The following is a 13,629-nucleotide window of genomic DNA, read 5'->3' as shown; positions in this document are numbered from 1 at the left end:
CCGGGGTCCTAGGATCCTGTCTGGCATCAGACTCCCTGGTCAGCGGGAAGCCTGCTTCTCCCTTTCCCACTCAACTTGCTTGTGTTCCCTCTCTCACTGTGTTTCTGTCGAATAAATAAATAAAATCTTTAAAAAAAAAAAAAGAAGAAGAAGAACTCTGCCATATACCAGAGAAGGCAAATACATAAGCGATCCCTAATTCCAAAATGCTTTCTCCAGGTTTAGCAAAGTGCCTTAAGAATAGTGAGGTCATGGGGCTAGAGGAGAAGAGACAGAAATGAGAAGACAGAGCCTAAGGTTGTTACCTTGGCCATATCCTAATTATTCTGAAGAGAAATAGGATGAGATGTTAATCAGACTGCTCTTACGTAGTCAGGCAGCAAAAGTTTTTTTGTTTTCGTTTTTGTTTTTTAAGATTTTATTTATTTGTCAGAGAGAGAAAGAGAGACGGAGCAAGCATGGGGAGCCACAGGCAGAGAGAGAAGCAGACTCCCTGCTGAGCAAGGAGCCCATCCCAGGACCACGGGATCATGACCGGTGCCAAAGGCAGACGCTTAACCAACCAAACCACACAGGTATTCTAGGAAGCAGAAGTTTAAATGGTCTGATTAGCCCAGGAAAACAGCTTTTCCAGCTAACTACACTGGTCTGACTTCACCACTGAGGGAGTCTCAAGAAAGCAAAACAATGAATATAATACAATGCCACAGAGAAGTTCTATTTGATGTGATGCTGGCATGCGTGCAAGGGAGTATATCCTAGTCAGTACTGGTTGTCAGATCCGATATTTTCAACTCCACTTATTTATGTTGGTTGGACACACTCAAACTAGTAGGCAGACTCACCAATGACTGTCAAGTACATGAAGAAAAGCTAAAAAAAATTTAAGAAAGTCAGATTGGGCAATAGTGATCAAGTGAAGAAATTAAGACTTTCTTAAAATACTCTTTAGTTGCTATGAACTAATATTCATTAAGTTCCTACTAAATGTTAGGGATTATTGTAAGCACATTTAGATATATTTGTTCATTAAATACTCAAAAAACCCTATGAGCTGTGGAGTGTTTTATCTCCTTTCTATGAGTGGGGAAACTAAGGGACAGAGAAGTGAAGTGACTTACTCAAGGACACAGCTAATGAATGGCAAGGCTGAGATTTTAACCCTTGAGTTTACCTAGAGAAACAGTGGTAACCACTATATAACATTGCTACATTGCCTCCCCATTTATATATTTATCCATTGCAACTGTGTCCCTCTTCTGTTCAAAATTCCCTAGTGTTCCTCTGTACTCAAGGTCGAAGCCAAAGTCCCTACAATGGTCTACAAGCCCCTATGTTCTCTAGCTTTCCATCATCTCCCTAAAACATAATCACTGACCTACTGCGTTCACTTTGCTGTTCCTGGATCACGCAAGACTTCTACCTACCTCAGAGCCTTTGTATCTGCTGTTCCTACTGCCTGTCATACTATTCTCTGAGAGAGTGGAAGATTGCTTCCTCGTTCCCTTCAGACCTCTACACAAATGTGACCTCCTCAGAGAGGCCTTCCCTGATTACTCTTCCTAAAATAATACCCCCCACCCTTCTCATAATTATAAGCACTTCGCAATGTTTATTACCTAACTCCACCATCTAGAATATAAGCTCCATGAGAGCAGGGCCATCTGGGAGTGTGGCTTTGCACCACCAGTGCCTAAGACAGCACTTGGCAAAAAACAGACAATACCTGAATTTAAAAATCTGCCATATATGTTTTGAGTCACAACCCAATCATATAACTTTAGGTAACAATTCATGACCCTGTACCAATAAAATCCAAACCAAAAGAAAAAAATGCAGTCTTTTAGAACCTTTATTTCTATTACTTAAGATTTGATCTTCCTTAACGTGTATGTGTATATTTCCATGCCTTCTTTAAAAGGTGAAGTTCCTCTGGAAAGACAGATGACTTCTATAACTTTGCTAAACAAAAAATTATTACAAGTGTGATTTTTTAACTGTGTATCAAAGGGGGAAAATAAACCTAAGTTGCCAATGGATGCCTGTCCTTCAAGGGAAAATGAAATTCTTAAATACACTTATTTAATACTGCAAAATAAGTAAATGATACATATTGAACTTTGGGCTCAATTTACACAAGATTCTAATTTCCTAGAGACAGCTAGATGACTTTCTGACTATTAATACCTCAAAGTTAGCCTATTAAAAAAAAAAGAGTAAAAAGCACATTTTTTAAAACTTTTCACTTTATTTGGGTCATTTTAGAACACACATATTTGCTTTGCTGTGGTTGTTAACAGAGCAGTAAGTCACAGAACACCATGAGCTCTTCCTCAATAAATTAAATGCTCCCTAGGAGGAGAGGAAAAAGGAAAAGGTGAGGGAACATACGCAAAAGTAAACACAGTATGTGCCAAAAGACAGATTTTTGTAAGAAGGCGAGCCACCCCTTCTGAAACTCCAAGTTTTGAGGAGGCTGGTTTCAAACAAATGGAGAGCGATGGGTAAAGTCCAACTCTCCAAATACTGTTGTAGATCATCCGGAAACAAATATTGGAGGCACTTGGAGAGTGATCGAAAGTGGAGTAGTAGGGCCCTCTCCTTCCCACTCATAACAAGTATCTCCACTCCACTCACCTCGCGATTTAGAGGAGTACAAATCACATCCCTACTTTAATCAGGGAAGTCAGAGGGAGTCGGACATCCCTCCCTATATATACACAAACCATTCGCCCCAGGGCTGTAAAACGCAGTCCACGGAATCTGGAAAGACAGAAACCCGGAGTCGCTGGCATCTCTTACTCCAAGTTCTCTCCGCTTTCTGAGGCTGAGCCGAGAGGAATGCCACAGGGACAAAGCGGGGAGGAAGGGGGCATCTCCCCCTTACCTTGATGGCTTTCTCCATGTCGCTCTCCTCGGACATGCTCCGTGGCGCCTCTACGGCCGGGAGCGGCGGAGACTGCGCACCGTAGTCCCACCGTAGCCGAGGGAGCACTGGGCTCGGCGTTCGGGCCCCCGGGCCTCGGGGAGACGGGCAGCAGCCGCCCCCAGGGACCGGCGGGGATGAGGGCCCCGGCGCCGGTTCCGCTTCGGTGGGCGGCTCTAGGCTGGCGGCGGCGGCCCCCGGGGACAAGCCTTTGTGCTGGGCCCCGCGCGGCCGCCTCCCGGCTTCATCCCCGGCCGGGGAGGCAAGCTCCCGGGGCAGGGCGAGGCGGGGAGGGTCCCCGTCCGGGGCGCGTTGTAGAGGCCTCGCGGGGCCGCCGATTAGGCCTGGGCTCGCCAGGTCCTAATAAGGAACCTGCGCCTCCGTCTCCGCCGCCGGCACCGCTGCGAAGCCGAAGCCGAGGCCGCCGCCGCCGCCGCTGCTGCTCCCGATGCCGCTTCAGCGCCACACATCGCCGGGACACCCGCGCCGGGCAGCCCTGCCGGCCGGCCGCCCGCCTGCCGGCTCTGTGTCCCGCCTGAGCTACGGGCCGCCCCTCCTGCCGCCCGACTCCTTTCCCCCACGGCTGCACGCGCTGCTCGCCGCCGTCCGCGGGGGTTTCCGAGCGCCCCCAAATCACGAGGTTGATTTGCAGGCGTCTGCCAGGGCCCCCTCAAGCTGCGCCATACTCAAGACAGGCCCCGGGGCCCTCCGCAGCGCTGGCGTCGCGCTGATGGCGTAAGACGGGGGCGGAGCCACTGGTGAAGGCAACCTGACTGGAGTGGCGTTCGCGCTGCTGAAGCCTCTCCCCGGCGGAGAAAGAGGTTTGTTCCGCCGCAAACAGACTTCGCGAAGGAGCCGGGGCGGGATGTTTCAACTCCGGATGAAGAAGAGGAGACGGAGGTCCTGGACGGGTCCAGCGGTAAGAGAACAGAACTGTGTATAATAATAGCAGTCATCGTTATATGTTCGGAGGGCTAATTTTACGTGAGGCTCTCTTAGCCCACCAGGTTCTTTCTGCTTGACAAAGGAGGCATTTGGTGCTGCGAGGTAAGTATGTTCTTATCCCCGCGTTTACAGGTTACATAGCTGAGAAGTGGTCAAGTCCGGATTGGAAGCCACGTTTGTGCCCCTTCCACTACACCAGCCACCTGTCCCAGAAGAAAGTGAACAGGATGCTGAGGTAAGAGGATAACTGGAGGTGGGGACTTTTCCTGGTTGATGATAGGGGAAGGGTTCCTAGGAGGTAACATTTAAGCTGAGACCCCTGAGAAACGAGAAGGAGCTGACCGCTGGAAATCTGAGGAGGAGAGTTCTGGGCGGGTGGAACAGCAGGTGCAAAAATCTTAAAAGTGCAAATAAGCTGAATATGTTCAAGGACCAGCAGAATGTTCACCGTAGCTATCACCGTAGCTGGAGCAGAGCAAGTGGAAGGAGAAAGTGACCAAGAATGAGGTTGGAGAGGTGGGCAGGGGCTGTATCATACACCCTAGGGTCATGGTAATGACTTTAGATTTTATTCTATGTCACTGGAAGGTTTTTAACCAAAGAGTGATGCGGTCGAAGTTAGTTATGTTTTGAAAGATCATTCTGCTAGATAGAGAAATATGGGCAAGCAAGAGTGGAGACATGGAGAGCTGTTGAGAGGCTATTGGCATAATCCAGATGAGCGATTATTTTGATGCTTGAACTCAGGCAGTGGCAGCAAAGATGGGGTGGACGGATTTATGGTATGTTTTGGGATCGAGTGGACAGTATTTCCTGAAGGATTCGATATGGAAGGTAAGAATAAGAAATGAAACAAGAGTAACTTATCCTGAGTCTGGCTTCAGCAACTGGAAGGGTGATGGTGCTGGTGAAGGTGGGGAATCCACAGTCTTTTGCTTTCGAGGATAATTTGAGGATTTTGTGTGATATAGCAGAGGATAACTCAAGTAATTGGATATATGTTGTGGTGCGGATGTGGTCGTCCTCTTTGTTGGCCGTACGCCTCCTGTGCATTTCTCAGCCCCCTTTAAGTAGCAGCCAGTGCTGTGTTCTTCCCAATGAAAAGTGAACAGGAGAGATGTGCACCATTGTCGGGCTGGGTCCGGAAAATTGGTCAACAGGTGCTCTTACTTACTCTGCCAGCTAGACAATGATGAGAAGGTTCTGGAGAAGGCAAGGCTTCAAGATGGAAGATTCCTGAGTAGAGGAGAACCTCTCCTCCTTTGACTTACATATCCACCCAGGACTGTTATATGGGAAAAAAATAAACCTTTATTGTTTGGATCTTTTATGTATTTGAGTCTTTTTGTAATAGCAGCTTTACCTGTGCTAACTAATATAAATAAAAGCAGTGGTCCAGCAGCGAACTTTGGGAGGACATTTCTAGATGAATTGACATTATCCATAATAGGAAATAAAAGGTGCTTGGATTTATCCATTTGTTGCTTCCGTAATAATTTATCAGGTGCCTTGCTGTGTCAGGCACTGTGTTACGTATAGAAATCCAGAGATGAAGAGCTCATACACTGAATCTGGCAGCTCAACTCATTGACAATTACTCTACGTGTTCTTCAACCACATTCCAAATACCATTTTAGGGGCACCAGGGTGGCTCAGTCGGTTTCAGTTCAGGTCATGATCTCAGGGTCATGCGATGGAACCCCATGTTAGGCTTTGGGCTCAGCGCAGAGTCTGATTGAGATTCTCTCTACCTCTAGCTCACACTGTCTATCTCTCAAATAAATAAAAATAAAATCTAAAAAAACAAAATTTTTTATCAGAAAGACATGTCAGATTTTCTCATAACTTACTTTCTTGTACTTACCACAGTTTTTATTTATGTGTTTATTTGTTTTATTCTTATAGTATTTTTTCCCCAACTAGGCTGTAAATGATCTCAAGAGAAAGAATCTTACCTGTACTATTGACCACATCCTCAAAACTTAATCCATTGCAGGTGCTTAATAAATATTTGCTAAAGGAATCAGTGAATGGAGAAAGCAGAGCCCAGAGGAAGAAGTTTCCCCCATTTTTTGCTGGGGAGGTGGCTGTGGTAGGCAACTTCTAATGTAGCCATCAATGATGCCCACCTCTAGGTATTCATGATCTTGTGTAATCCCCTCACCCTGCTTATGGGCTGATCTGGGGACTTGCTGCTGCTGCTTTTTTTTTTTTTTTTTTTTTTTTTTAAGATCATACTGCTCGGGGCGCCTGGGTGGCTCAGTGGGTTTAAGCCTCTACCTTCGGCTCAGGTCATGATCCCAGGGGCTTGGGATCGAGTCCCGCATAGGGCTCTCTGCTCAGCAGGGAGCCTGCTTCTCCTCACCTCTCTGTCTGTCTCTCTGCCTATTTGTGATCTCTCTCTGTGTCAAATAAATAAATAAAATCTTAAAAAAAAAAATCATACTGCTCTTTTTTTTTTTTAAGTTGTTTGTTTGTTTGTTTGTTTTTTAAAGAGAGAGAGCATGAGAGGGGAGAGGGTAAGAGGGAGAAGCAAACTCCCCGTGGACCCAGGAGCCAGACGTGGGACTCGATCCCGGCACTCCAGAATCACAAGCTGAAGGCAGTCACTTAACCCACTGAGACACCCAGGCGCCCTGGGGACTTGCTTCTAATGATGAGATGTCCTGCCCCAGATTACATTACAGAAAAACTTTATCTTCCATCTTGGGCACCCTCTTTTACTCTCTTCCTCATTTGCTCTGAAAGAAGCCAGCTCAAATGTGAGGTTCTTTATTAGTTTCCTGGGGGCTGCCATAATAAATTACCATAAACTGGGTGATTTAAAATAACAGGAATTTTATTTTCTCACTGTTCTGGAAGCCAAAAGTCTGAATTCTATGTGTTAGCAGAGCTGTGCTCCCTGTGAAGTCTCTAGGGGAGAATCCTTCCTTACCTCTTTAAGCTTCTGGTGGCTTGCAGCAGTCCTCAGCATTCCTTGGGCAAAAGGAGTGCCTTACTCCAGTCTCTGTCTTCACATGGCCTTCTTCTCTGTGGCCTCTTCTCTTATGAAAACACTATCATTGCATTTAGGGCCTGCCCTAATCCAGTATGATTTTTTTTTAAGATTTTATTTATTCATTTGGCAGAGAGAGAGCGCGATCACAAGTAGGCAGAGAGGCAGGCAGAGAGAGAGAAGGGGGAAGCAGGCTCCCCGCTGAGCAGAGAGCCCCATGCAGGGCTTGATCCCAGGACCCTGAGATCACGACCTGAGGCTTAACCCACTGAGCCACCCAGGTGCCCCTGATTTTGTCTTAATTACATCTGCAAAGATGCTGTTTCTAAATAAGGCCACATTCTGAGGTTCCATGTGGACATAAATTTGGAGGGGAGGATACAAATCAGCCTACTATAGTTGCCTAGTAGAGGGACCCACATGTCAAGGAACTACTGTCTCTTGCCAACTGACAATGAGAACCTGAGACCTGCCAAAGACCAAATAAATGACCTTAGAATGGATCGTCCCCCAGTTGAGCCTTGGGGTGATTACAGCCTTCTGTGCCAGGAGGAGGCACCCAGCCAAATTGTGCCCAAATTCCTGACCCACAGAAACTGAGATAACAAATGTTGTTTTTAGGACATCGAATTTCGGAGTAATTTGTCATGCAGCATAGATAACTAATACAGATTTTGGTGCCTGGAAGTGGGATGCTGCCATAACAACTACCTAAAATGTGGGAGTGGCTTAGAACCAGGCAGTGATGGGGCAGCTGGGTGGCTCAGTGGATTAAGCCTCTGCCTTCGGCTCAGGTCATGGTCTCAGGGTCCTGGGATCAAGACCCACATTGGGATCTCTGCTCAGCAGAGAACCTGCTCCCCCCAACCTCTGTCTGCCTCTCTGCCTACTTGTGATCTCTCTTTATCTCTCTCAAATAAAGTCTTTTAAAAAAAGAAAGAACCAGGCAGTGAACAGAGGCTGGAATGATTTTTAGAAGTGCATTAAAGAAAGCCTATCTTGAAGAAACTTATTAGAAATGTAGGCTTTGGGCGCCTGGGTGGCTCAGTGGGTTAAGCCGCTGCCTTCGGCTCAGGTCATAATCTCAGGATCCTGGGATCGAGTCCCTTATCGGGCTCTGCTCAGCAGGGAGCCTGCTTCCTCCTCTCTCTCTCTCTCTCTGCCTGCCTCTCTGCCTACTTGTGATCTCTCTCTGTCAAATAAATAAATAAAATCTTTTAAAAAAAAAAAAAAAAGAAAGAAATGTAGGCTTTAGGGGCACCTGAGTGCCTAGGTCGGTTAAGTGTCTGCCTTTGGCTTGGATCATGATCCCAGAGTCCTGGGATGGAGCCCTGCTCAGTGGAGAGCTTTCTTCTCCCTCTGCCCCTCATCCTGAGTGCTCTCTCAAATAAATAAAATAATTTTTAAAAATCTGGACATTGAAGATACTGTCAGTGAGGGCTCAAAAGGAAGTAAGGAACGTGTTACTGAAAACTGGAGGAAAGGGGATCCTGGATATGAAGTAACACAAGGTTTAGAATCAGTGCCTTCAGCCATTCTGTGGAAAGGGAGAATGTTCCCAATGAAGTGGGTGATCTAATATGGCAGTTTCTAAGCAGAAGATACTGCCTGGTTTTTATGAAACAGGAAAGAACCAGGACTTGATAGTTTTGAGATTTTAGTCTCTCTAGATGGCAGCTAAAATTCAGTGCTAAAATTCAGCAGTGGCTTTCAAGCAAGGATCAAACCCAGATTACTGCAAGGAAATCTGTCTGTCTTAGGGCTGCTGTTAGAAAATACCTGGCCCCCAAAATTCATGTCCCTGCACCCAAAATACATTCATTCTATTTCAACAGGCTCAAAAGTTAACTCTCCTACCTCAGCTCCAATGTCCAAAGAACCTAAATATCATCTAAATCACATGTGGGTGACACTAGGTATAATTCATCTTGAAACAAAATTCCTCTGTGAAATCAGATAAGTTACGTGATTCCAAAATACAGTGGTAAGACATGTGCAGGCTAGCCATTCCCATTCCAAAACGGAGAAATCAGAAGAAGGAAAGGGGTGATGAGTGCCAAGCAAGTAAAAAACCTAGTAAGGCAAATACCATTAGATTTTTATTTTAAGGCTAGAGAATAATCCTCTCTGGTTTGAGACTCTGCCCTCTGGACCCATTGGGGTTGCAGTCCTACCCCTGCAGCTTTGCTAGACGAGGTCCCACTCACATGGCTCTGCTAGGTGGCACAGTCCTGCCCCCAGGTCTCAGATGAATCCTCTCTGGCCTGTCAAAACCAAGGCATTGGCCCTGATGATTCTGAATTGCCTTTGGGGTCATCTTTCTCTTTTCTTGAAGAATAGTGCACATTCACAGCCACTTAACTTTGTTGCCCTGTTTTATAGAATCTAAGAAGTCCAGAAGCCTTCCTTCATATCTTCCTGTCTTGGTTCCCTTCAGTTCAAACAAGCATTGTTTCTGCTCCTATAATCTCTATCATGTTAGTCTCTACTAACAAGTTTAGATGTATAATGTGTTATCTCTACTCATGATAGTGTCTATCATGTGATCGTCCAACCACATCCTTCGGTGTTCTCTTTCAAACACAGTTTCTAATTTTTTGGAATATGGACAGGCTGAGGATTTTCTAAATCTTTAGGTTCTAGTTCTTTTTGGTTTAACAATTCTTTCTTAGGCTCATCTCTTTCCTTTCACATTTTATTAGTAGGAGGAGGAATCAAGCTGCTGTTCAAACACATCTTAGAAATCTCTGTTGAGTATCCAGTTTCATTGCTCTCAAGTTCTGCCTTCAAAAGCACTAGGACACAGTTCAACCAAGTTCTTTTCCATCTTGCAATAAGGATTACCCTTTCTCCATTGTCCAACAACATGCTCCCCATTTTCCTCTAAGGCCTCACCAAAATGGACTTTCCCATCCACATTTCTAGCACACACCTCTTGACTCTTCCAGCCTCTCCCCATTACCCAGTTCTAAAGTCACTTCCACATTTTTAGGTATTTGTCACAGCAACACCCTCACTACTCAGTACTAAAATCTGTCTTCATCAGCTTGGGCTACTATAACAAAATACCATAGACCGAGCATCTTAAAAATAGACATTTATTCCTTACAGTTCTGGAGGCTGGGAAACCCAAGATCAAGATGTGGGCAGATTTGACTCCTGGCAAGACTCTGTTCCAGGCTTGCGGATGACCACCTTCTTGATGTGTCCCTCACATGGTGGAGAGAAAGCCTCCTCGAGTCTCTTTTCTTGTAAGGACACTAATCCCATCATCCTCATGACCTCCTCCAAACGTAATGACGACCCAAAGGCCCTACCTCCAAATAACATCACGGTAGGGGTTGGAGCATCAACATATGAATTTGGTGGGGACCATAACATGACCTAAAGGTAAAGTAGAAGGTGTGACTATATAATAGTTTGTGAAGACTTCAAACAATTAAAGGTGGTACCTCAGAAGCCTGTTCAGTCATGGAAAGGGTCCTCTAGAGACACTCAGGGTGCTTCTCCCAGATCCTGTCAAACATAAGGCCTCTAGGAAGCTTGAGGTCATTGTTCCGCAGCAATCACAGCAGAAACTGAAGGTAGAGGAGGACTTTGTTCAGGGAGATTTGTGGGTGTGGCTTTGATTTAATGGTGTGAACACCCATTAAGATTCCAGGAAGCCCAGGAGTTCTTGAAAGAGTCATATTTGGACTCTTGGACTGAAGGAGAAAGAGACAGCATAGGCTGAAAAGAGGCCTGACCTCCAGGATTCTGGCAGGAAGCCAACTGAGGTGCTCAGCTGCACATATGTGCTACTTTTTATGAAATAGGATGACTCAGAGTGGAGCCAAGAGCCATGGATAATCATTCTCAGGCTCTGAGAACTCCTGAGGGAGTTGCCAACATTTGCCCAGCTGTGGGACTTACTGTGGGCCAGTGACTCCTTTGTGCCTCTCAGAAGAATGTCCATCACTGTTGTCCTCGGCTGGTCACACTGTAGTATGCTGGGGAGACAAATAATTTGCCTCCTTATTTTCATAAGTCTACAGATTGAAAAAAATCTATACGTTGAGGAAATGTACTTAAGGAACTATACTTAAGGGATTAATTTACACCTAGACTTGATTTATTTTTGAGATTCTGGACTTCCTGCTGATGCTATAGTGGCATGAGGTTTTTGAGGCCCTTCAGAGGGAGATTTTTCATTTTTTGCATATGCAAAAGACATGAATCACTGGCTCCCAGAGGACAGGTTGTAGAGAGGGTAGCCTCTGGGGTGGTGCCTGGTGATACCTTTGTGTAGTTCTGCGCCCCCCCCCCCCTACTTGAAGGTGGTCTGAACTCGGTGATTTGCTTTTAATTAACAGAATATAGCAAAGTGATGGAATATCCCTTCTAGGATTAGTTTACAAACACACTGTGATGTGTGTCTTGGGCTCCCTCTCTCTTTTTTGCTCATTAGCTCTGAAGGAAGTCAGCTGCCATGTTGTGGGCTGTCTTAGAGAGGAGTGCACATGGCAAAGAACTTGTCTCCAGCCAGCAGCCCACAAGGCCCTGAGCCCCACCAAGAGCCATGTAAGTGAGCTGGGAAGTGGATCCTCCACCGTTTGAGCCATAGGATGACGGCAGCTCCAGCCAACACCTTGATCGTTGTGACGTTGTGAGTCCAAGCCCCGTACTGGGTGTAGAGATTACTAAAGAAGAAAGCATTGTGGGTTTTAAGCTGCCACATTTGTAGTCATCTGTTCCATAGCAATAGGTAACTGATACAGGTGGTTAAAAAGAGAAAGAGGCATGCAGGTGAGAGGTCACAGTGACCTGGACTGAGACGATAGCAGCAGACCTCAGGGAGAAGGGAACAGATCCGAGATGTATTTTGCACATGGATTCGGCAGGAGTTGGTGATGGACTGGATGTGGAGGAGGCGGGGGAAGGCAGTGGCGAGGGTCATGCCTCGGTTATCCCAGGGCACGAGCTTCCAGTGGGGAGGGGTGACTTCCTAAGAGCAAACTCCCTGGGAGTAAAGAAGTACTTGTAGGGGCTCAATGAGTGAAATGTAAGGGTAGGTGGATGAGAACTTGCAGTCAAATGACACCACATGTCATTTTCTCTGATGCACGAGTGCTCTTCATCAGTTTCAGAAGAGTGACCCTGGTAGGTTAGGGTTGGTGAGAATGTGAGGAACCTGGAACCCTCATAAACTCTCATATATGTTTTATACTGGTTAGTGTGTAGATGATTTACAGCTGTGGGAAACAGTTCGGCAGCTTCTCTGAAAGCTAACCATAGAGTTCCCATATGTTCCAGCAATTCTATCCTAGATATATACCCCCAAAGAACCAAAAATAGGTATTCAAGCAAATACTTGTAAACAAATGTTCATAGCAGCACCATTCGCAACAGCTGGAGATGGAAACATCCCAGATATCTATCAACACGTGAGCAGATTAACAAAATGTGGTATATCCACATGATGGAATATTATTCAGTCATAAAAAGGAAAGAAGCACTGATTCCTGCTACTAAACCTCAAAGACATGATGCAGAACAAGAGAAGCCAGAACAAAAGGTCACATATTGTATGATTTCATTCATATGACATTTCCAGAACAGGCAAACCCATATAGACAAAAACCAGACCAGTGGTTGCCAAGGCCTGGGTGGAGAAGGGAATTGGGAGGAACCATTTCATTGATACAGAATTCCCTTTTAGGGTTATGAAAATGTTTTGAAATTAGATAGAGGTGGTGGTTGTATAGTGTTGAGAATGTGCTGAGTGCCACTGAATTGTACAGTTTAAAATAGTGGTCAATTTTATGTTCTGTGAATTTGACCTTAATTAAAAAAAAAACATTATTCTCAAAAGGATCTTTCCTTTTTAAACTGAATTATTTCATAACACAGTTAAAAGGCCAGTTAAAGTATTAACAGACTCCGGCTACTAGATGAATTTTCTAAGTGCTTGGAACAAGGGTGGTGAACTTGTGAGTCTGACGTGTTTAGTCAGTCACTTATTGGATAATCTGCTTGAGTAATTGCCAGGGAAGTATGTTCACTTTCTTTTCCTTTGGTGGCTTGGTATAGCTCTCATTCCAAGTGGGGTCTTTGAAGATTTGAGATAAGGAAGCAGTTGAAAACCATATAGCCTTTCTCCCCGGCCCCCATGTTTTCCCTCTAGTTGGAGTTTCTTTTCCAATTTCAGAAGCATTGTGTATGTCATCAGTTTTTAAGAGCTGAACAAGTATAGGGATGCCTGGGAGGCTCAGTTGGTTAAATATCTGCCTTCAGCTCAGCTCGTGATCCCAAGGTCCTGGGCTCAAGCCCCATGTTCGGCCGCAGGGAGGCTGCTTCTCCCTTTCTCTCTCTCTTTCAATATCTCTCTCTCTCTCTCTCTCTCTCCAGCCCTGTCTGCTTGTGCTCTCTCCGTCAAATAAATAAATAAAATCTTAAAAAAAAAAAAGAGTTGAGCAGTATAGCAGTTAATGCAAACAGTGGAAATCTATGAACTCACTACCAGAGGCAGCCTTTGTTAACTCTTTCCTACTGCCCTTCTCTGAAACCAGGTTTGCATTTACCTGCCCCTAGCATAGCACCTGTAACGGCAGCTAGCTTTTGTGGAAACACAACTTACCTCCTTTCCAGAAACTCTGCAGAAACCCAAGCTTTATTCTGTGGTAGGAACCAACACCTCTAAGATAATCTTCACCTACCTTATCTCATTTAACCTCCTAGCAGCCCTGGGAGGTGGGTGCAGACAGATAGATGACTGTCGTCATGC

At 45.4% G+C, this 13,629-nt stretch overlaps 2 protein-coding genes and 1 long non-coding RNA gene across 4 annotated transcripts in view; 2 read left to right on the top strand and 1 right to left on the bottom strand.

The window, feature by feature from the left end:
• Positions 1 to 1,034, top strand: part of TMEM116 (transmembrane protein 116) — a 167,357-nt gene extending 166,323 nt beyond the window's left edge. The window contains exon 11 of one of the 2 annotated variants that reach the window (XM_059408440.1): positions 434 to 1,034. In XM_059408440.1, the coding sequence (XP_059264423.1) occupies positions 434 to 652 (219 nt within the window). In that variant the 3' untranslated portion in view covers positions 653 to 1,034. Of the gene's footprint in view, positions 1 to 415 lie in introns of both variants that reach the window. The other variant, XM_059408439.1, reaches the window with a different exon arrangement.
• Positions 1 to 2,971, bottom strand: part of MAPKAPK5 (MAPK activated protein kinase 5) — a 36,392-nt gene extending 33,421 nt beyond the window's left edge. The window contains exon 1 of the mRNA XM_059408448.1: positions 2,888 to 2,971. Coding sequence (XP_059264431.1) covers positions 2,888 to 2,923 — 36 coding nt within the window. The 5' untranslated portion in view covers positions 2,924 to 2,971. The remainder of the gene's footprint in view (positions 1 to 2,887) is intronic.
• A 785-nt stretch (positions 2,972 to 3,756) lies between these two features.
• On the top strand, positions 3,757 to 6,311 carry LOC132023167 (uncharacterized). Its single transcript, XR_009405881.1, has 3 exons — positions 3,757 to 3,845; positions 4,004 to 4,106; positions 5,868 to 6,311. It is a non-coding gene; the product is annotated as an uncharacterized LOC132023167 (long non-coding RNA).
• The last annotated feature ends 7,318 nt before the right edge of the window (positions 6,312 to 13,629 follow it).

The sequence above is a fragment of the Mustela nigripes genome, chromosome 8 (assembly GCF_022355385.1).
Source record: "Mustela nigripes isolate SB6536 chromosome 8, MUSNIG.SB6536, whole genome shotgun sequence".
NCBI lineage: Eukaryota > Metazoa > Chordata > Mammalia > Carnivora > Mustelidae > Mustela > Mustela nigripes.
The sequence above is the reverse complement of the archived record's forward strand: the minus strand, read 5'-3'. Positions and strand labels throughout refer to the sequence as shown.